This window comes from Echeneis naucrates, chromosome 24 (assembly GCF_900963305.1).
Source record: "Echeneis naucrates chromosome 24, fEcheNa1.1, whole genome shotgun sequence".
NCBI classification, from domain to species: domain Eukaryota; kingdom Metazoa; phylum Chordata; class Actinopteri; order Carangiformes; family Echeneidae; genus Echeneis; species Echeneis naucrates.
The window spans coordinates 978,298-1,002,039 of NC_042534.1; the positions used below are offsets into that span (position 1 = coordinate 978,298).

The window sequence follows — 23,742 nt, forward strand, 5'->3', positions numbered from 1 at the left end:
TAAAGAAAATATTATTGATCTCATTCATCTTACATTTTTTTGGGGGGACATTCGGATTAGTCAGATCAGATGATAACCGACATGGAGGCTAGCAGCTGTTTCTCTGATCTGCTGAAGTCAAACTGTTTGCTCTGTTATTGTCGATCGGGGTCTGTGAACACATCACAGGCTCTGAGTTCACCATGTGACCTGACGAGCGGAGCCGACAATCGGCCGTTTGTCACACACAGAACTGCAGGCCGATTCACACAGCGCCTCCTCCTCTTCTTCTTCTGCTGCTCTGAAATGTGTCGTCCCCTCCAACACACAAAGAGACAGATGCTGCAGCTCAAGTGCCCGAACTGAGCACAGCGTGTTGTGTTTGTGGCCCCCCGGGCTTCAGGCCCTTCTGTGGTGGAGCTGTTCAGGTGTGATGTCCTCGCCACGATATTTTGCTGTTACAGCAGTTGTGTTGTTGTGTTTTACTGAATATTTACAGAGCATACAGAAAATATCATTTAGCAAAGACTTTTGTTGGTTTCGTGCTCAACAAACATCTGCAGATGACAAACGATCTGTTGGTCCTCTAACTTTACAGATTCTCAGTTTTAATACAACTTTGAAGAAAAACTCAGCTGTTTGTTGACTCAACCGAAGAAATTCCACTTCCATGGACAAAAACCAGAGACGACATCAGAGGAAGTGTGAACTGAATATTTGTCACGTCTCTGATACTTGGCTCAACCAGAACAGCACTCAGCTGAGTGAATAGTTGCTCCGAGGCCAAAACAAGACACAAATCTGGATCAACACCAAATTATACTTTTTTTTTTTTTTTTTTTGAGGATCAGCAAATTTGGGTTTGCACCAGACTTCATAGAAAAGAAGTAAAATTTTAGTAAATGATTCATTAGTTGTATTATTAATAATTGATCCTTTTTGTTGTGTGTTGACCACAGACTGAATTGGTTTGCTTTTTTTTTTTTTTGCCTCAGTGAACCCAATTTCAGCTTTCAGCACATTCTGCTCAGCTTTTAATGTGGTGGGCTGAGGTGAGAAATAAAAAAATAGCTGTGTGAGCTGGGGCCAGAGTTTGAACGGACTCAGCCGAGCATCATGAATCAAACATTGTTCCTGTTGTGGGAAAATCTCTGTGAGCTGAAGCTCGCCGTTCTCACACTGAAGCAGCTGCAGGCGGGAAAGTCGGGCTGATTCGGATTCACTGACTCTTATTCTGCCTCTTTAGATAAATTTACTGCTGCAGTCAAATCACATTTGACCTGTGAGCTCACATAACGTTCAACAGTGTTTGAATATGAAAACTCCAAACAAAAATGATCCTTTCTGCCTCCGTTCGTTTGCATATCAGGCAAAGCCGGACGTCAAATTTCAGTTATTATGCTGAGTTGTTCATTTCTTTAATAACTGAAGCCTCACAGCTGCAGTCCTGACTGACGTGGTTGTTGGTTTAAGTGTGCTCGACTGTTTAACTAAAGCTAAAAGCACAAATTCAGCCCTTTTATTTGTCTCTTCTCTCTGACGTTATTTCCTCCATTCAGACCAAAATCTTCCAACCAACAGCAGATATTCCCTCCTCAGCTTTAGTTCTTCACCTGACGGCTCTGTGTTGTCTGTGAAGTTAGAATTGCTCAGAGGATTTTAATATTTAGGCCAACGGCTGGAAATAGATTAGTTCTGCACCCTTTTAGTTTCAGGCTTAATGTGATGAGTGCTGCAGTCGAGGCTGCCGCTGGTGCATTGTGGGCCGTTTGCAGTTTGTTGGAGAAACCAGTAATGAAGTGAGACCCGACAGGATGACCCGACAGCTGTAAGTGTGAAGTTAAATTTAAAGTGCTTTTATTGGGAGTGATCTGTGAAATCACTGCAGTAATGAGAAGTTCGTTTAAGGCTGTTTTTGGATGGCTGATGTTTGAAAGCTTCGGGTTGTTTGTGAAACACGGAAGACATCGTTTTTTTCCTTCTGCTCATCATTTCTACCCCCCCATCATGAACCAGAACACCCACTATAACCCCACTGATACTTTCATCTCATCCAGGATTTTATTGCTGTTGCTCAACTGGCTTTAACGGCCCAGAAGGTGGTTTCATCACATCCTGTGGTTGTGATGGCGTGTGGGATTGATTAGTGTGTTTCTGCAGTGACGCTTTGCTCTGCTGGAGTCGGCGTATCGATCGGTCATGAGCCTGTTTATAAATGACCCCACAGCTCCAGTAAAGGCCTGGTGCTTTAAAAACAACCCGTTCGTCCTGTAAGATCTCAGACCTGGTGCCCTCTCAGCTCAGCTCAGGCCTTTTATAACCGACCTTTGATCCGAATTCAGCCGTCACACCTTCGCCTTTGCCTTATTTGGATGTGTTTGAATCAGACTGAAGCTTCACGGTGTCAGGCCTCACATTTAGGCCGCTTTGTCCGGCGTCATCGACGACAAAACCGTAAATCAGAAACTCGTATTGATCCGAAACCAGCTGGAGTCTTTGGGATCAAACAGGCCGCCGCACTAATGCACAGCAGCTTCACACCACGGGGCACTCAGCAGTTATAGATACAACAGCACACTTAAAGAACTGAAGAAGTACGGCTATCATAAAGCATTAGGATTGTGTTGTGTGGTTTGTATTTACCGGAGCAACAACACGGAGAGCTAAATGTTCCTAATGAAGTGCTCAGGAAGCCCGTGACCTTTTATCTGATCCGGTCCAAACACAGACGAGCTTGTTTCTGCTTTAATGAACTAAAAAGGTTTTCCAGACTCAGACCGGAGCTGATGGTCACTCCTGTTATTGTCCCGACCATTATCAACACGGGCGGATTCCTCGGTCATTTTAGGTTCCTTTGGGAACTCGTCGGTGTCGGATTCAGTGACACCGAGTCGTGATCTGGGTCTACTCGGTCCAGGGCTTCTGTTTTGTTACCGTTGGTTGACTCAACATGTCAACTGCCATCTGATGGATTTTAACGAGGTTTCCTCGGCTGTGAAACGAACCCAAACCTGCTCATTGTATTCTTCTAACATGACTTTTGATTGATATTCAGTGTTGTGACCTTTCCGTCTCTCAGCAGTGTTTTACAATAAATATTCATTTTCCTTATTGCAGTTTGTGGATGATTATTTTCTTCTTTTCGGAATTGACAGTTTCTGTTGGAATGAGACGTTCTTGATGCCTGAGAAAAGGATTTTTCTGATAATATGATGTAACACATAAAACATGCAGTAATATTAATTTGTATAATATCATTTTGTTTATTCTGTCGACCTTGTTAAACCCTGAAAACATGTGGAACTATCAGGATGTCTCTGTTTGTGTTGTGATGTTGTGAGTCAGCCTCTCCTTGGTTGTGTGTCTGCAGAGCGGTGCGATGGAGGATGGGAAGCCGGTGTGGGCGCCGCACCCGGCGGACGGGTTCCAGCTGGGCACCATCGTGGACATCGGCAGCGACAGCCTGACCATCGAGCCTCTCAAACAGAGGGGGAAGGTGAGCCAACGCCGGGTCACGGATCTGGATCTTGGATCCTTGTTCATCACTGTAGACACAAAACTGAGTGTTGCTATGGCAACAGGAGCAGGCAGAACGTGTGCCGTTTGTGGTGTATTTGGTCGTAGTCAGTTTTTTAGGGTTCACGTTTTTACGTCCTCACCTGAGTCAGGACCTTTTTGACTGTAGTTAAATGTTTAGAGAGAGACGGTAAGGAGTCCTGGTCCGGACTCTGACCCCCCCCCCCCCCCTCCACCCCCCAGATCCAGGGTCCATCAGTGGCTCCTCTCTGATCCCCCTTCATCATCCTCAGAGGAGCTTTTAGCGTTGCTCCGAGCCCGTTGCTGTGGTGACCCCCACGGCTCTGTGTCCGGCCTGCTAATGTTTCCCCGGAAAACCAGACAGCTGGAGTGTTCCCTTCAAACAGCCTCCTCACTGATGAGTGTTTACCTTCAGCCCATAAAACAACCGGCTGTCGCGGCTCCCTGAGCTCCATCACTTTTAAAATGGAAAAGATTTTAACTCTTCAATTCATTTTGTCTCTTCATTTTCTTAAATCAAACAGCTTTTAACCTGAAGAGCGGGCCGTGTTCTGCAGTGGAGATGATAATAATCATCAATCACAAGTAGACTTTGATATTTGATATCTGCACACTAAATTCAAATGAGGTGACCTTCAGTGGTTCATTGATGAGTGACTGAAGGCTGGGTTTAATGACCGTCTGGACATTTAAGGCTTTAAGTCGTGCCAGGTGCCGCTCTGTTATTGGACCTTCCCTTCTCTTTAACTGAGTTCTCAGGTGTGAAATTGATTTGAAACGGCGAAGCAGAAACTCTGGAGTGTTCAAAGTGAAGTCACATGTTTCTGTTTACGGCTTCAGATCCGGTTTTGCACCTTTTTAACTGAGCAGCTTAGACCTGAACGGAGACAATGTGAAGCGCTGTGGTCTTGACTTTGACCGTCTCTGACCTCGAACACAGCCGGCCTCTCCCGGGAGGTTCAGCTGAAGGTGACGATCTTTTATTGGCGACCGCTGCTCAAAAGAGAACATCCAGTGTATTTACAGTGTAGCTGCTGCTTTGGACACGTCCTCAGATCAGAGCAGTTTCCGGGCGGCGGCAGAGGCCCGTAACAGTCCGGACCAGAACAATGTCTGGTCTTGTCCTGCTGCAGCCAGTTTGTGCCAGTGTGTGACGGCGTGTTTGCTCGCTGGCAGGCTGCCGGGGGATTGGACGTCAGGAGAGGGATGGAGAGTGTGAGCCCTGTCATCCTGTCAGTCAGTCACAAAGGCTCAGTCTCTGTTTCCCACAGTCTGATCCGATCTACAGATCCCCTGCAGAGAAAATCCAGATCGGCTCGGACTCAAAGGACGTTAGTGAAAAGGAAGAGACTGAACATGATTTCCATTTCTCAACATTTTTGGTCCTCCAAGCAGCAAACTGGAGGTCACTTTAGGTGTTTCCTCATCAGCAGGGAGGATTCTGATTGGTCCCAAAGTACCTCTGCAGCTGGACTCATGGAGGCAGTGCGGTGGTGAAAGGGTGTGAAGGGAGCAGTGTTGTGGAGTCCGTCCAGTTTGGGCTGAGAATGTGGAACATGCCACCGCTGGAAATAATGAATCAACTGTACGTCACGTAAGCGCGGGGGCCTCGGCCCGCTGAAGGCCAACGCTGCCTCTTTAATTGGGTCCATTAAATGGCCCCCGCCGGGCCTCGCAGAGATTGGCTGACAGAAACACAACACCGCCGCGGCTCTCCAACAACACAGAGGTCACGTGTGGCCTCATAAACCCTGCTGCATTAGTTCAACATGGCCGGTCTGAGCGTGAGGAATGTGGGACGTGTTGGGAGCTAAAACCTGAAAGTTTTAGAGTCGCAGCGAAGTTCAGGTCCAGCAGGAGGAAGTAGAACCAAATGATCTGTTAAATCCTCCCACAAAAAAAAGCAGCACATTCTGCTTTAGATCTTCACATGAAATAAAATACAGCATAAAAGCAACAAGGTGTTTTCTTTTTAATAAAGTCATCAGCTGCCTGGTTAATAATGCAGAATGGGGGCTTCCTGCTGAGGACGTGTCTCCCTTCGCTCTCATCCCGTTACCTCGTCCCTCCAAATAATTCATGTCGTGTCTCATATTCTAGTTTTCTGTCTGTTTTTTTTCTTGCAGACATTTTTGGCTCCCATCAGCCAAGTTTTCCCTGCAGAGGACGACGTCAACAAACATGTGGAGGACAACTGTAAGTCTGTTTGTGTTGTCCCATTATTTACCCTTCAGTGGAACATCTGTAGGCAATAAGTCGGATATAATTCCCTAAAAAGGCAGAAATATCCTAAAACTCTGTAGATTTTATGGTCTCAGTCTTCGATACAACATGATGATTGAACTGTTGAGGCAGGTTGACGGTGAGGTGGACACTTTGTGTTTATCTTCAGTTGTTTTGACCATTATTTGTGCGTTTGTGTGTCTCAGGTTCTTTGATGTACTTGAATGAAGCCACTCTGCTCAACAACATTCGAGTGAGATACAGCAAAGACAAGATTTATGTGAGTACTATCTCAGACTGGAGTGTGATGATGGATCTTTGACCTTCGTCATCTTCACGATGACCAAATTTCAAAGACGGGTGAAGAATTGATGATGATGAGAAATCACAAATCATCTACTGGCAAAAAAAAAAAAAAAAAGTCTCTCGAACACGTCTGGTTTCCCAAATAGACACGAGTAGTTACACAAGACGGCACAAAGCTCACAACTGGACGGCTCCTCTTATGGAAGCAAAAGTAGAATAAGACCATGATGCATAATGTGATGATGAGAGAATCAGAAGAAAAGTCTTTCTCAACGGCATTCAAATCTTTAAAGACTGAAACAAGAGTTTAAAATCAGTGCAGAATCTAACAGGGAGCCGATGAAGGTTAGATCCTCACCTTAAGGAGAGTGACCAGGCGAATGTCCTCACGTTCCTAAAATAGGCTCTCCCCAATAAAATCCCAGCATCCTCAGGGATGCTCTCACTTTCCAAATATAGAGAACACGACAAAATGTCCTCACTTCCTAAAAATGTCTCCACTCTTCAAAAATCAGACGCTTCCTCCAATTCACTCTGTATTTCAAAGCAGCCTCCCATTCTAAAAATAAAAATACAGCTTTTCAGTTGTTGGAGTTTCCGGATTAATTTATTTTTAAAATGTGTGATGGAGTGGTGAGAATGAAGGATTTGGTGGACACTGACATCTAGTGGCTGGAGAAGGAATTTCGCCTTCAGAGAATCATTTCTTTTCGGTTGAGCTGCTGAAGCGCTCAAACTGCCATCACTGATATGAATATGGTGAATGAAAACATCGTCCATCTTCCAACGTCTCTAAAACCGTTTTAAAATAATAAGCTCCAGGATCAGTTTTATACGCTGTCGTCGGTAAATTGTTGTTCTGTTCTTCCTCTTCTCCTTCTTCTTCTCTGCCAGACGTTTGTCGCCAACATCCTGATCGCAGTCAACCCGTACTATGACATCCCAAAGCTTTACTCCCCGGAGACCATCAAGCAGTACCAGGGCCGGTCTCTGGGAACGCTGCCGCCGCACGTCTACGCCATCGGTGAGTGACGCAGAGGTGGCGCCTCAGTCCAGGCCTGCAGCTTCACATGAGACAGATGCAGTTAGTTTCTGTCTAACCAACTGGTGTGTGTGTGTGTGTGTGTGTGGACTCGGTCAGCTGATAAGGCCTACAGGGACATGAAGGTCTTGAAGATGAGCCAGTCCATCATCGTCTCAGGAGAGTCTGGAGCCGGGAAGACCGAAAACACCAAGTTTGTTCTCAAGTGAGTACGAGACTCACGAAACCTCACAAACTGGTGTAAAGTGCTCAAAATAAAACTCTTATCTAAAAAACAATAAACCAGTTTGGAGACTTGATAAAACCAACAAAAGAAGATTTCTCTTTTGCTTTATTCGAGTTTCACACAACAGTTTATATTTAAATGTTTGACAGATACCTGACCACCTCGTACGGGACGGGCCAGGACATCGATGAGAGGATAGTGGAAGGTAAGATGCAGGTTCAGACTTTTTTTTTTGCTTCAGTCGTGTCCTCCTGGAGTCGGCTCTGATCTCCATTTCCCCGCAGCCAACCCTCTGCTGGAGGCGTTTGGAAATGCCAAGACGGTCCGGAACAACAACAGCAGTCGCTTTGGGAAGTTTGTGGAAATCCACTTCAATGAGAAGGTAGAATGAACTGAGCACACAGTAAAACGGTGTTTTACGGTGTTTTGGAATCTCACATTCTTTTGTCCGTGTTTTTCCCGACAGAACGCCGTGGTCGGCGGCTTCGTGTCGCACTACCTGCTGGAGAAGTCCAGGATCTGCAGACAAGGTCCAGAGGAGAGAAACTACCACATCTTCTACCGACTGTGTGCCGGAGCGCCCGAGGAAATCCGGCAGAAGTTTCACCTCAGCTCCCCCAACACGTTCAGGGTACGAGAGAGCGTCAGGTTTTTTGTTTTGTTGAACTGGAGCCGGTGAGCATTTATACACACAATTCCAAGAGCAGCACTGAACACGCTCACATATGGTCCAGGCTGCAGATGGCAGCACGGAGCCGCAGCCCATCTGGCTGCTGAGCCGGATCACCATCAGGTTCTCCCTCCGAGAACCATAAATCACACACACAGAGAACTAACGGGCCGCTGTGAGGAAGGGTGACTGATCTTCATCACCACGACATCAGCCAGCAGAAAAAAAAATGCATTCATGATGGCGTTTAGCTGAAAGTTCTTTGTCAAATGAAAAAAGAAGATGTAAGCAGAGACAGAGTTTCTAGACTTTCTAACTCTAACCCTCACTTAATCCAAAAATGACTTAAATGGAATCTCTTAAGGGGTTCTGGGGGAGTATGAGGGGAGAAATAAGTGTTGTGAACACTTTGAGGGAATTTTAAGAGGTTCTTCTTCGTGTTTTTCTTTATTCTAAAGAAAAAGGAAAATAATCTTCGTTCCCTTCGTTGGCAGCTCCTCCGTTCAGTCTTCTGTTCCCACATGAGTCATTCTGTGGAGCTTCAAGTGCAGACTTCACTCCCCCACAGTCACTTCAGCAGCGTCTAATGGCGCCGTATATCTCCGGTGCTGCAGAGACGACACTTATACTCACCGATTTCTCTTCCAGCAGCAGAGGAGGATCCAGATCAGCTGGGAGGAAGTGGTGTGTGAAGCTGAGATCTCTTTCCTCAAACAGATCCACTTTAAGTAGACAATATCTCACTCAGGCGGAGGTTTGTGCTCATCATAGCACCGATGAGGGCCGTTTGTTCGACCTTTTTCATGTGATTATAATAAATAACACGACCTGTCAGGAGAACGGCAGGAAAGTGATTTGTTTTATTTCCTCAATAGAGATTCTTTAAGAAATAGAAAAGTTGTTCCGCCTGAACTTTCATTCAGAAGGAGCCAAACGTGAAGTTTTGGTGAAAGGTCAAGGCCGCAGCGACCTCTCAGAACGTCTTAATGGATGAATAAGGTGTCGCCTCTGCTCTGCTGACGTCTGTCTTTTGTCTCTCGCAGTACCTGAACAGAGGATGCACCCGCTTCTTCGCCTCCAAAGACACAGACAAGCAGATTATGCAGAACCGCAAGAGCCCAGAGGTAAAGTAGAACCGAACTCAGTTCACTCCCTGAAAGACCCAGTCCAGATCGAGCCCAAGCGTGGGGAGGATTTCTGTTCCAGGATGGGAACCAAGTCTGAGGGAGTTTAATCCCACTTTTCTGGTGTCATTTCATTTTAGTCGTGAGCTGAAAGTGAAACAAGAGAACATTTAAAGGTGGTAAACTTTATATTTTTTTTATTTCCTGAGGGAACTTCAGCTTTATATTATCACTGAGGATGTTCTTTCATTAACAGAACAATTGTAAGAAGAAGAAAATTCCCCATCAAACATTTCAGAATAATAACCTTTTGATTGTAATCGTCTGTAATATCCATTAGAGGATGTATCTGTGCTCGGAGCGGCTGAAGAATGAAACTCAGAAACTACCTTTTGATAAAAATCTCTAATTATAAGAGATCGTTATCGTCGTGTTAAAGACACCAGATCATCTCAACAACGAAGACTCTCTCACATTTCTTTAGCGCTGTTCCCAAAACAAAACCGATCCGACGGTATCATCCTGTAATTTACTGGAATACATTCAGAGCTTCCCTTTTCAAAATGCAAAAATTGTAATTGGCAGCCTCCACGCAGCACAAAGACATCTAATGCGCCGCTTTAATAAGAAAACCTCATCGTGTGAAATGAGCTCCTTCCTTTGCCGTCGGCCTTTGATTAATTATGCACAAGTATTCCATTACTGGGGATGTGTACGCCGTTCCCCGCAGTACAGCATTATTAATTATTGCAGCCATTAAGCGGAGCAGAGATTGGCACCGTGCTTTCCCTGCTTCAGGCCGTATTCTGCTGAGACTCATAAATCCAATTATATAGATCTCTAATTAAATTCATCGGGATCGGTGGAACCTGGAGAATCCGATCTGTCGGCCTTCATCAAACCTTAAATGATGTTGTCATCACCTGTCTATCTGATAACTTTTATTTAAGGACAGAACTGCGTTTGTTGTCGTCGCTCCTGAAAACACAAACAGAAACTTTCTGAGGTGCGTTTGTTGAACTTCACCGTGCGTCGGTTTGTACCCCACAAAGGTCTGAGAGGGAAGTTCTGCTGCTTTCACCCCAAAGACACTTAAACTGAAGTGTGTATTCGAAAGGTGGCGACTCGGCTCCACCCGTCTGGTGCCTCAGTTGAATAAAACGAACAGACCCCCGGTCAGGTGCCGCTGTAGAGGCTCTGTGCTGTGATGACTGATGAATGATTCACTGTGTGTCTCCTTCCTGCTCCGGCTCCTATCACACAGGATGACAAGGTGACTCCATCTTCCTCTTCCTCCTCCTTCCTTCTTCTCTTCTTCTTCCTCCTCTTCCTCTTCTTCCTCCTTCTCTTCTTCTCTACTTCCTCTTCTTCTTCTTCTTCCTCTTCCTCTTCTTCCTCCTTCTCTTCTTCTCTACTTCCTCTTCTTCCTCTTCCTCTTCCACCTCCTTCTCTTCTTCCTCTTCTTCCTCCTCCTTCCTTCTTCTCCTCTTCTTCCTCTTCCTCCTCCTCCTTCTCTTCCTCCTCTTCCTCCTCCTTCTCTACTTCCTCTTCTTCCTCTTCCTCTTCCTCCTCCTCTTCCTCTCTGTACCTCTCTGGGTGTGTTTGGGGTTAATGCATGCACCGTGTCTCTCCGGTTTTCTGCTTTTTCTGCTTTGTAGAAAATGTTTTAGTCGGACTGACGTCTTCGGTCTGTCTCAGAATGTCACAGTGCAGAAAGTGAGATGCTGACTTTGGAGAGTTTGTAACATTTATTGAGGTCTCGAGTTCGCCCTCTCCTCAGCTGCCATGACAAACTGACAAACTCTTATCGGGTCTTTGGTTTTCAGCAGATGCCGCCTCCTCTCATCCATCGATTGTCGTGATTGGACTCAAGAAAAAGAGCTAAATGAAAATCCAGCGGGAAGCTGATTAAACGGTTGAATCAGCAGGGTTCATTTTCTAATTCTGTCTCAGGAGACACAAAGCGTTTGGTCTGCAGATAATTCAGACTGTGACATTCTTGAGAGGGTTAATCAGGCGTGTGTGTGTTTCCTTCATTTTGTTGTGCGCTGCTTAATCTGCTTTTTTACACTCGGTCTCTCCTCTTCGATGCATCTGAAGGCCCTGATGGGTCAGTGTAGGCACAGAACGACTTCATTTTTCCTTTCATGGTGGAGAGCGTTTCTGAGTGACCCCACTGCTCCCGGCTGAGGAGGCAGGTGAAGGAGGAGATTAAAAGAAGGAAGGTCTGGCGGGAGGAGGGGAGGAAATGAAGGACAAAGTTGGAGGGAGATTTCTCAGGTGGTAATTTAAGAGGAGTAAAAGCAGAAAGCGGGTTTGGTGACCGTCTCGTCCGTCTGTCTCCTCAGCACATGAAGTCGGGGCCCCTGAAGGACGCGCTGCTGGACGACCATGGCGACTTCAACAGGATATGTGTGGCCATGAAGAAGATCGGCCTGGACGACACGGAGAAGCTGGACCTGTTCAGGGTGGTGGCCGGCGTGCTGCACCTCGGAAACATCGACTTCGAGGAGGCCGGGAGCACGTCAGGTGAGCCAGACTCAGGTTCCTCTGGAGGGTTAGAGTCTGATGGCACAATGCTGATCCGACAAAAACGTATTTGGCGCAGAGTTGGCCTGGCTGATGGCGGTTTTATTTTTGTATTTATTTCCTGCTAGTTCAAAAAAAAAGATTTCAAAGGCTCCATATTTTAATAATTTTATATTGGAGGGGGGGACAGCTCAGCCTATGACGGCGTTTTAACCACCAGGAAATGAGGAAATGGCGGGATGTGGTGTGTAATAGACACAAACACTCTGCTGGATGGAGACAAAAGTGAAAGCTGGTGTTATAAAAGCCCATTTATAATTCATCTTCCAGCCTGGATGCTGGCGGCCTTATTGACTTTCTCCATTTTTCACCTAAAAGCCACATATCACACTGAACCAATAAAAAAACAGCTAGTGGAGCAGGAGCAGCTCTTCCTGAGGGGGGAAACAAAGCTCTGGATGTGACTTTAAATTACACCAATGAGTTTGCAGAAATGCAGAAGGTGATGCAGCTGTAATTATCAGACTGCCGACGGGATAAAACTCACCAGCAGGTAATGTTCAAATCACCGAAAACGGATCGCCACGAACAAAACATTCAGCAACAAGGCGGTGCCGTAAAAACACCTTTCCATTCAAACTCGAACTGAAATCACTGAATCCGGATCGATCAATGTCCCTCCTCCTGCAGACGTCTCACTCAGAGCTCAGGCCTGCGTCCTTGGTGGGATTAATGCAGAGAAATGAGACGACAAGCTCACACAGGTTCATATCTGCAGGAACGTCGGGGCTGAAGAGAGACGCAGCTCATTTATCAGAGCGCCACGAAAAGAGTCTGAAGGAGCTGAACTTTGTGACACCGGTAAACAAACCCAGAAGAAAGTAAATAACATTTTCTGACAAGGACGCAGAAGCTGAAAGGCTGAAAGGCGTATTGTTTCGATTATGAAGACCAGGTGAAGGCATCGACGGAGGCTGCGTTCACAGTCACAAACTGAATTAGATTTTTGGCTGCAAGCAGAAGACTGTTTGGAGACACTTTGGGTGTAAACCGGGTATTTATGATCCGCTGTCTGCCTTTTTGGTCTGTTTCTCTGCCGTGTTTTTGGCTAATCGTGGAAACTTTGGAAGTAGTTCCCTCCCGATCAGAGGTCCTATAAATCATCCGAACTCAGACTACAGATTTGAGTTTATCGTCAGCCCGAAGAGTGGCGTTTCCGGCCCGCGGGCGCTCTGTGATTGGATTTGCTCCGAATCAGAAACCATCCGTCTTGCTGGCGTCTCTTTCTCCCAAACAGCAGCAGTTTGGCTCCTAAGTGGCAGATGCCATTTTCATCTCCTCCCTCCAGACGCTGCTCCATGACGGATCGCCACAATATTCAGTCGACAGAGGTGGGAGATAAACAGGAGAAATCTCTCCAGTTTTTTCACTTCACCAAATGGAAATCTGTTAATTGCAGAGTTTAATAATCTAACTCCGCCCCTCTCAGGGTTTGACTGAAACGCCCCGGGGCAGCTGCTTCTCCGAACTTCCCCGTCGTTCCTCTGTGCCAGCAGTCACCTGCAGTCTGCCCTCCATTTTAACGAGCGTCTGAGTTTTGACTGAATTGGTTTTTGGTGGGTGGAGCTTGGGGAGCGTTGTTGTGACATCACTAAGTCCCAGAGGTTCAGGACTCAGTCTGGATTAATACAGAATCCGTTGTCACAGATTTTCGTTTCCTTCGTGTCAGCTCCTTCGGTGGAGACCTGTAACTGTCCCATGTGGGATTGTTTTCCATCCGCTGTTCCATCCGTTTTCCATCGTTTTCTGCTGAAAAAGAACAAAACTCTTGTCTTATTACACACATTCATATTTTTAGACACTTCAAAACTTCAGCAAAGTCAGTTTTGTATATTGCTGCGCCGACACTTCAAGGAAAAGTTTTAAAACTCGGTTATTTGGTGTTTAAAAACGTCTTGAAATAACTCAACACACTGCTGCTTAAAAACACGCTGGAAAGCAATTTACAGACTCACAAAGGTGGATGCAGTGCTTTCCTGTTGTAAATTGTTTTGACTGAGTCTCATGCTCTTATTATTGGATGGAACTTTCCTCTCATATGAGAGCAGTGACAATAAAAAAAAAAAATATATATATATTTTTTTTTAAAGCAGGAAATGACAAACTTTTGCTCACGGGTGATATTTAATATTCATAATATGTCTCCTTCATCACCATGAACACATGAACTGAAGGTTATTATTTATCTGGAGCTCATTAAAGACCCGAATGTGGATCAGTCCGCTGCAGAGAACAGCTCCCAACAAAATGCACCTTAACTTGTGTGTGTTGTGATTAAAAACCGATTTAATCTGAAACTTCAAGGAGTTGCTTCTAAAGATTTATGTCTTCATAATGAAGCAGCACAGAGATAAAATCCACCACAGCTGCACAACTATTGTTGTTGTTGTTGTTGTAGTAGAGTCCAAAGTTTTATCTGGAGACAGTCAGAACTGACAGACGACCTCATGTCACCCTGAACACGGTTTCTGAATCTGGCTTTCGGGCGGCGAATCAGCAGTTTGAGCCGCTTTCTAATCGTGTTTGGAGTCCTGAACTTTGTGTTTTGGCTCAGGGTCTGTGTGGACTTGTGCTGATGCCGTTATTTCTGGGTTTCATCAGGAATATCTGCTTTTAGTGCCTCCTGTGTTTATGATTGAAACCCTGAGATTCAACATATTACTGGCTTTGTTCTAATTGTTCAATTATATCAGATTTTTTTTCTGCTTTAAAGTGGAAAAATGAAGAACAAACAGCCTTAATAGAATTAATTAGCTTTGACATTCTGATCAAGCTTTTGGTGTAAAACATTCCACATTCCACTTCCACTCACATCAAAAGTGGAAGTTTGGATCTGAATGGTGTTCCGGTCTTTTCTTCTCCAGCCCACCCGGTTTCTTCCTGTCTTTGTTCGTTCCTCCCCGGACTCGCTGGGCTCTCAGCTCGTGGGCGTCGACGCTCGCTCACCTTGAATCTGCCTCCGAGCATCCTCGCTCGATAAGCATAGAGTGTTTGCTCTCTCGCCATCCATGCGAGGTTGCACGTAGGCCCGGCTTGCTGATATGTGTCATGTTTGAAGTGCATGTTGTTGCAGAAATCCGGAGGGGAGGGATTAAAATAAGACTCCACTCAAGTTTTACACCCACACAATCCTTCAGCGTGTTTTCAGGGTGTGGATTCAGATGCCTCTGAACACAAAGACACTCTTGACCTGCATGTTTATGGAAGGTGGAAGTGAAGCTCCATTCATGAGGGGGGGGCTCTTCCTGTCAAACATTACTGCTCACTCAACACCTCAGCTCCTCTCAAGCCTGGAAATGATTTCAGAAAAAGGGAAAAGAAAAGCACTTTTAATGAGGAGCGATGAAGGTGATGCAGCAGGAAAATGAAATAAAGAAGTAGGTTAACTGATGATGTCATAATAGACGGCACCTCTCTGTTTGTTCATTTAGAAATCTGTCACAAACTCACACACCGATCCTGAGATCTGTGGAAAATGTAAAATATATATTATCTGAGAAAATGCTAAAAAATGATAACGTTTAGAATGCAAAATAAAGTGTGTGTGACTTTACCTGTCAGGTCAAACTGAGACATGTCTGCCCTCCATCTCGTCTTGCAGGCGGCTGCGCTATCAAGAACCAGTCCAGTCAGACTCTGGAGCACTGTGCCGAGCTGCTGGGTCCTGGAGGAGGAGGACCTGAGAGTCAGCCTCACCACCCGGGTCATGCTCACGACAGCAGGGGGCGCTAAAGGAACAGTCATCAAGTAAGACACACACACACAAAAACACCTTGACAACACGGATACCGACAACGGCGTCTTTATGAGGCCAACACTCCATCCATCCTCCATCCCACGCCGCTCATTGTGGCATCACAAAGGCTCGTGTGTGCGCTGTGGTTTGACTTTGTTCAAGGACGTTTGTGTTATTCATGAGTTGCTGCGTTTCAGGCTGCTTCATGTCATTTTAAAAATCCTAAAAACTTTTCTGTTTTATTGGGAAATGTTGAAAAATCCAGTGTTAGTCAGCCAATCAGAGGAGAGGCTCTGATCCTCTCTTCTGATTGGCTGACTGTTGATTGTGCTCCAGAAAAGGTCTTGGTGGGACGTTCACAGTCTGTTTGTTTTCTGAGCTTCTGTCCCTCCTCTCCTTATGGAGTGTCATGTTTAATTAGCTGAGTGAATTTAAAAATATCAACTTTACAAAGAAAAATACAAACTGACGGGGAAAGCCCAGGAAATGGTTGTTGGTATTGTTGGTCCCTCTTCAGCTGGTGTTCTCTCATACCACCAGGCTGCACAGCAGATATGTGTGTGGCAGATAAGTTCTCTCCAGATACTGAAAACGTGACATGCTAAACTGTGAAGAGGCCTAATTTACATGTCCTCTGTTAAATTTAATGTGACAACATATGGCTGAACGCTTTTTTGTTCTTTTTATATTTTAATACTTGCATTTCCTGCTCGTGGATGCCAGTTTTGCCACCGCTGATTTATTTTTCAGAAAGAAAAAGTAAAACAACTGAAGCTCAGTGAACCAAGAAGCATCTCAGCAATAAAAAGCGCAATTATCGCTGAAATGTGACGCTTAAAAAACCCTAAACAGTCCAGGTTAAAACATTAAAGCATTGTTGTATAGCAGGGTGTGTTAATCAGCCGAACAATACAATAACACAATCACAGGGTTTCCTCAGTAATTAAATTTTATTGTTCTGTTTTATTGGCTGCCTTCTGGATCACAACCGCTGCTACAGATTCTTAAATTACAATTGAAACAGTTTTATTTCGTTGTTTCAGCTGCACAAACAGTCACCAGAACCGGAGCCTAACTTTTAATTTTTATACAATAACTTTAAGAAAAGAAAGGAAACGTCAACACTTCCTGTTGTTGTCTTCAGTCCTTCTGATGAATGACAGATTGTTTCTTAAGGTGGAAAGGATTTGGGGTTCAAAGTTCATTTGATCTTCTGTATTTTAGGGCTTTGGGTGTCTTTTTTTTTTTTTTTACGGTGAAGGTGTCACCTGAAGGATCAACATGTATCCGACATAAACAAACAGCCGGCTGCAGAAACTCCTCAGATTGTTCAGCTGCCATCTGAATGTCGAACCGCTCCCACGCTAATGCTGGTTTCTCCTCTTTGATCTGAGGGAATTATATCTGCTTCCTGCCAGCTGATGCCGCTCTGCCTGTTGTGTAAGAGCCGATCCCTGTTTAAAGAACACGAAGACGGGACCCGGAGAGGGCGCCGTTTTTCCAGATGGGGGAAAAATCACTTCCAACATGTTTATTCTTCTCATTAAAGCCAGAAAAGACAAACCTTTTTGACCGTGAAAGCGAAAGATCCACTTTGAGCCACGAGGCACCAGACTTTCTGGTGACAGCAGATGGTCGAAGGGATGGAGAGAAAGAATTCCAACATTCATCCCCTCCAGGGAGGACGACAGCTGACAGGAAGTCCGGTTTTTGGACCGACGGGAGCGTGAAGGTCTGAATCGTCCTTCTGGAAGTTTCCGGCTGCAATGAATCCTGGGACATGTCTGAAGGATGGAGACTGAAAACCTTCCAGCGTTTACAGTTCACACTTTGATATTAAATATCTTTGATCAGGCTGGAACGTTTGGACTGAACAGGAAGGGGAATTTTCACTGAAAGAAGAACACCATCTGAATTTATCATTTGATTCATTAGCTGCTGGATGATTTCCATCATTTACATGATCAGTGATTTTTCATCGTGGCCAAATTAACTCAAAATACTTAAATTAACTTTAACAAATAAACACAGAGGTCATCTACAAAAAATGCTTTTTGGATTTCTGGAGAAATTGGTCTTTGTATATTGGCCACAGCCCCCTTTTTTTTTTTTTTTTAAATCTTGAGAAAAAGAAAATCTTCCAACATGTTTTTTTTTTTGTATCGTAATACGAAAATATCTGGACATGAAAAACCATTAAACGTATCAGAGAGATGGATATTTATTTAATCTTTTTAGCCACTAAACGATAAACTGCATCTTTATTCTGGACACGTTTGCTTCCAAAACGGATGTTTCCGTCCTCGTTAATCAGCTGAAACCGGAGCTCTGAACCGATTTCACAGGAACATGAACTTTGTTTTTCTGCAGCGGTGGGGAAAGCTGGCTGGGAATGACAGCTGGTTGTGGTCAAAAAGTTTTCACACCATTAAAGTCTGCAGAATAACACACCTGCTGCTGACATTTCTGACACTGCGAACAAAGAAAGTGCCCCGGAGACGTGCGTGCTAATTACTCCGAAGGTTTCTTTGGTGAATAGAAAATGTGTCATCGCTCAGTCCAGCAGTCGTGTCAGATCGTCGAGTTCCAGACGAAAAGAGGGTAATTGCAAGATGACACACTTCAGAATAAATCAAGCAAACAGCACGCTAAATGCATAATGCACCTTTAGAAAGCTCTCAGACCTGAGACGCCTATTTACGAATCAACAAAGTGAGTCACTGTCAGGAAGCCTGGATGCTTTTAAGGCTGAACCAGACCGAGTTGTTCTGTTTGTGCTGCTCGCAGGATCTGGATTCAGGAGGTTAATAAGAGTCTGCGGGGTCAGTTACAGAGACCAGGTCTGGACCGGGTCTGGACCAGATCCTGGTAAATAAAACTGAGCTGGAGGCCGCTGCTAACAGCTTTAAGGCCCAACGTGTCGTTCACCTCACCGATGCTGTCGTCCCTGAACGGGAGTCCATTTGTGTTAATGTGGGACCTTCAGATATTTATTTACCCTGAATAATACAAGATGTCTGACTAATCGAGGCAGATGGTTCTGAGCAAATAATATTATTTAGGAGGTAAAATCAGTGGCAGAAAATAGTTTGTTGTTTAAACAACAACAGCAAAGAAGTCTTATCTTTTATTCATAGTGTTGCTTTCATTGCAGCAGCTGTTTAGCAGTTAAATCAGTCTAAAAATGTTCTTCCCTGTTAATAATTCACATAGAAAACAAAAGATGACTTTTTTTTTTTAAGCATCCAGGAGAATGTAATGAGTGTAATGCAGCAGAACAGTCAGAACAGATCAACACAAAGCTCAAGTGTCTCTCTGAGATCAGAACGTTTCCCTCACAGCTCAGAAGTCCAATTTAAAATCCATCTTTCTCCTCGTGTGTCGTCTTTGAGGCGTCTTCACAGCGCATCAGTAATTACACCGAGAGGGGCAGCAGAAACACTCTGGGAATACTTATTAGGCCGCTCGCACAATTAGTTCTGTGACATTATGCCGCCCTGGCATTTAGACCTCCTGGTTTTTACATGAGAACGCCTCGTCGCAGGTTTTAATCCTGAGCAGTCGGTGAATTAAAACGTGGAAGGTCATGAAGGTGTGCGGCGGTTGACCGTCACAAACATAATTATAAAACGGTGAAGCCTCCGGACTGTCAAACGTCTTCGTAGGAAGAAGAAGAAGAGAGGAGTCCTTTTTTAGAATGAACATCACAGATCGCCTCGTTTCTGTCACCAACAGAAAAATTCTAATTCCTCCACCTGATCCTTCTTCCCCCAGCTGCCAATAATGCAATTATCTGCTTGGAGAGTCAGGCCGGGTCTACTTGTTTGAACACAACGTCGCTCTGCAGCAGAATAAGTGGACTCCGTTTACCCTCAAGTGGCAGATTTATATTTATGCCGATCGATTCAGGCCATTTTTCCCTCAAAGCGTTTCACAGATGAATGAACTTAAATCTTTAAAGGTCCAGTTTTTGAGTTTTCTGAGCGAGTCAATAAAAAAAAAAAAAAAAAAACCACAGCAGAGTTTTGATGGAGGGTCCATGTGGGCGGGGCTGGGGAGGAAGGGGGAGGGACTTCCTGGTTGTGACATCACAAAGTTCTTGGCTGGTTTTCTGGGTCAGTTTGAGTCAAGAGGTTTTTTTTTTTAGTTGATTTAGTCACCGTCATTCTTCCTGTTTTTATTTTCACTGCTGATAAAACGGGTTTAAAAACACTTTGTGTGAATAACCTAAAAAATTCAGATTATCATCATGTGAGGAAATGTCAGGATCACATCTGTTTAAAGTCTGAGGTTTCAGATCAGATGTGAGCCGACTGAAAGCTCAGGGAGGTTTTTGTAAGGGAGCCTTTTTTTGGTCCGGGCTCTTGAACAGTCGACTCAGGTCTGCTTCCTCCGACACTCCGAGTCCTTCACCTGATTGACTCTTTAGCTCCCGTTCTGTAAAACGGCCTCCTTCAACACTTTGACCTTTTTTCAGCAGCAGTTTTGTAGATTTGAAACAAATCAGTAACGTGGTTGTTAATCCTCTGTCTGTTTTTTGTTTGTTCTTCAGAGTGCCACTCAAAGTGGAGCAGGCCAACAACGCCCGGGACGCCCTGGGAAAGGCCGTCTACAGCCGCCTGTTCGACCACGTGGTGACCCGGGTCAACCAGTGCTTCCCCTTCGAGTCCTCTGCCAACTTCATCGGCGTCCTCGACATCGCCGGATTCGGTCAGTATGGCAAAAGAAAGTTGATGCTGGTCGAGACGATGCGCTTTATTATTTGACTTTGACGTGTAGAACGATGGGAAGAGGAAAAGGAAGTTCGAGCTCTTGGCTTCATAACGACGGCAGATAGAGATGCTGATTATTTCAACACTTTTTCTGTCACGTCACCTCCATTAAATCGCTCATGATCTGGATCAGTCTGACCATCCTGATCCGATAACGATCCGAACACATGAGAGGAGCTTTTCTTTGGAAAAGGAGGAAACATTTAGTCTTTACTGAGTCAGCTGATTCAGATTTGTGGACATTTGGTGTCATTTCTGAAAATCAACAGCTTAATAAGGTAAAAAACGAACTGCAGCAGATTGTGTTAGGAGCCATGACAGATTTCTTCTGACGATGACGCAGCATCTCTAACTGCCTGCTGCTGCTTGTGTTTTAATTTTTCAGCTTTATTTTTTATTTATTTTGCAGAGTACTTTGAACACAACAGCTTCGAGCAATTCTGCATCAACTACTGTAACGAGAAACTGCAGCAGTTCTTCAACGAGCGCATCCTCAAAGAGGTGAGAGAGAATCCACCGGCCGCCACTTAGAGGCGCCGACTAATCAAAGCAAACAGCTCCAGCCGACTCTGGACTTTGATTTCTGCTTTGATAAAAGCGCTTTTCTTCATTTTCCAAGAGTCACCATCCATCCCTAAATTGTGTGTTTTTCATTTTTTTTTATTTCCCGAAAGCGAAAACTTCATTTTCAAAATCATTTTCAAAAGAAGGCGTTTCACTCCGAAAGGTTTTCCACTCATGACTGAAAGCACTCGTTATGATGATCACTGTTTGTGAAAAAGAAGTAAAGACCAGTTTTCATGCTGCAGAAATATCTTGCTGCTTTAATACCAGTTTTTTCTTTTTGGGGGGAGTGCTGGGCTTTTTAGAGTCAAATCTCTGAAAAGATCTCACATCTCTTGTAAATTATGATGTTCTATATGTAATTAAATCTAGATGGCCGGCCGTTTGTGGAAAAATGCTTCTCACGCTGCGTCAGCGTAGTTCAGCTCAGAACAATGTTTACCTTTAATGCTACTGAAAGTCTCCTTCGCCTTCCAGGAACAAGAGCTGTACCAGAAGGAAGGCCTGGGAGTCAACGAGGTTCACTACGTGGACAATCAGGACTGTATCGGTACGTTTGTCCTTTTCTGCTTTTTTTTTTGGTGAATGCTGTTTCTCCCTCGACAAACTCCCGTGAACAGGTGATGAATGTGGGGACTTTGTGTTTGGCTTTGTATCGTGACTCAGTAGTTTGATTGAGTTTGATTCAGGTCTTGGCTGTGAACTTTTAGGCCTGTGAGCTTTTCGTCTTTTTGTGGTACTCTTGACTTGATTTTTGACTCCTCTGCTCAGTTTTCTGGACTTCACATTCTCAACTTGTAAATTTTATAGCCAAAATTCAAGATTTCGGTCCGTTGTGCGTTGTTGTTTCTCTTCGTGTATCAGTGAGAGACTCCAACGTTTGAATCCTCTAATCTCCTCCCAATAAACCCGTCTGGAGTTTCTGCTGCTGGTTGTACTTTGTAGTGTGTGTTTGTGGTGTCCTCACTCGTGTTGATAATCCTCTTCAGCTGTGTTGAAGAGTAGCAGCACGCTGCTCGCTGTTGGCTGTTTGACGGAGTTTGACCTCAGAGGCTTGGCGCAGTTTCAGCAAAGTCAGGAGATAAAAGTGGAGGTCTTCATCTCTCCGTCGACGGGGTGGGAGGTGATTCCAGGTGACGGGGGTTAATTATGTTTTTGTTTTTTTGTTTTTTTGCTGAAGGAGGCGCCACGGTGAGGTCAGATCACTGACTCACAACTGGCATTTATTTGTGTGTTTGTTGTCGGCGTTGTTGTGAGTGTTCGTCCACACAACAAAATCAGAACATAAAAATCCCACTTTGATGTAGCGGAAAATTAAACCCCGTCAGAAAATAGATACATGAGGAGGAAATAAAACTAGTGAGAGAGAGACAGAAAAAAATAACAGCATTCATTCATTCATTCCTCTGTTGATAATGCTGATCTGTGAGTCTGTTGTTGGTTCACATCAGCAGTTTTTTAGTTTGAAGACGTTGGACTGATAAAACAAACCGTACTGACGACAGTGATTGCCGTCTTTCCGGCTCCACGCCACCTTCAGGTCTGATCAGGCCTGCTGTGATTTTTCTCTCCTGTCCCCTTTGGATTGCATTTTAATTTAGATTTTTAATCTTCCTCATCCGCCATCCTCCGTTAAATCTGTGCCCTCTGCCGTCAGTCTTCAGAGGTCTGCAGCGCCTTCATCAGCGGTGCAGAGATCTTTTTTTATTTCCCCCGATGGTTTACCCCCACCACCCATAAAAAAAATAAATAAATAAATAAAGATCTCCGGTCTTTCTGTGCAGATCTGGTGGAGGCCAAGCTGGTTGGCATCCTGGACATCCTGGACGAAGAGAACCGACTACCTCAGCCCAGTGACCAGCACTTCACCGACACCGTTCACAGCAAACACAAGGAGCACTTCAGGCTGACGGTGAGTCGCCGTGAAGTTTACCGTCTGCTGTTTGATCGCACTCCTGAAGACAGATAAAGATAATAAACCAACAAAACCTTCCAACATATCAACGCTGGCGGAGCCACAAAGACTGAAATCTGCCTCGCCGTCTGGAGGAACTGAGGCGCTTCCTGATTCGCGCTCTGCAGAAATGTCAGATATGGACTTTAAAAACGAGTCAGAGGAGACGGGCAGCGAAGTGGAAGACCTTTAAAATAGATCTAACACCAGAGACACCGCGCTGCTGCAGCTTTCTGTTTACATCAAATCTGCAGGATAGCTGAGTTTGTTTTTGGCCGTTAACGCCTTTAAAATGCCACAGCAGCTAAAACGGTCTGATGGATGTGTAGAAGTCATAAAAATGAGCTTTCCACATGATTAGTTTGTGTGAACTGACCCTTGAATGCTAACTCTGATCATCTTATGCATTAACCTGCAGATTATGTTTGAGCAGCAGACCAACATAATTAATTTAGTCTAAACTGACAGATGATATTAAGGCTAAGAACAGTTTAAAACATCTGCGTCCCGGACCAGACGTCCCGTCAGGCGGAGTACAGTAGGAGCCTCGGGTTAATTTGGTGTAGCTGACAGTTAAAGCACCAAACACAGACTCTTAATCTTCATTTCCAGCCGAGACTGATTGGCAGGGCGAAATTAGCATGTCATTGGAAATGTCTGAGAGTGTTATTGTGTGTGCGCGCACACGTGTTGACACATGTAACTGTGTGTAATTGTGGTTGTGTGTGTCCCCCTCAGGTGCCCAGGAAATCCAAACTGGCCGTCCACAGGAACGTGAGGGACGACGAAGGATTTATTATCAGACACTTTGCAGGAGCCGTGTGCTATGAGACGGTGCGTTCACTTTCCTGGAGCCATTTTGGAAAATGAATGTCAGATGAAATTAGTTATTTCTTTTCCTTTGATGGCTGGATTGTGGGAAAAAAAAAAAAAACTCAGACCGGAGCTGTTCGACACCAAAGACAGGGGCCGTTCGTATTAGATTAGATTAGTCCGTCATGCAGCTTGTTGCTCAGGGAA

At 44.8% G+C, this 23,742-nt stretch overlaps 1 protein-coding gene across 1 annotated transcript in view; it reads left to right on the forward strand.

Annotated features, from left to right (window-relative positions):
• myo6a (myosin VIa) overlaps window positions 1-23,742 on the forward strand; it is a 60,088-nt gene that overhangs the window by 6,947 nt on the left and 29,399 nt on the right. Inside the window, 17 exon segments of the mRNA XM_029495865.1 lie at window positions 3,350-3,475; window positions 5,643-5,712; window positions 5,946-6,019; window positions 6,940-7,069; window positions 7,187-7,292; window positions 7,463-7,518; window positions 7,598-7,695; window positions 7,780-7,944; window positions 9,027-9,107; window positions 11,456-11,636; window positions 15,298-15,359; window positions 15,361-15,443; window positions 19,985-20,142; window positions 20,614-20,705; window positions 21,246-21,318; window positions 22,553-22,680; window positions 23,461-23,556. Of these exon segments, the coding sequence (XP_029351725.1) occupies window positions 3,359-3,475; window positions 5,643-5,712; window positions 5,946-6,019; window positions 6,940-7,069; window positions 7,187-7,292; window positions 7,463-7,518; window positions 7,598-7,695; window positions 7,780-7,944; window positions 9,027-9,107; window positions 11,456-11,636; window positions 15,298-15,359; window positions 15,361-15,443; window positions 19,985-20,142; window positions 20,614-20,705; window positions 21,246-21,318; window positions 22,553-22,680; window positions 23,461-23,556 (1,770 nt within the window). The 5' untranslated portion in view covers window positions 3,350-3,358.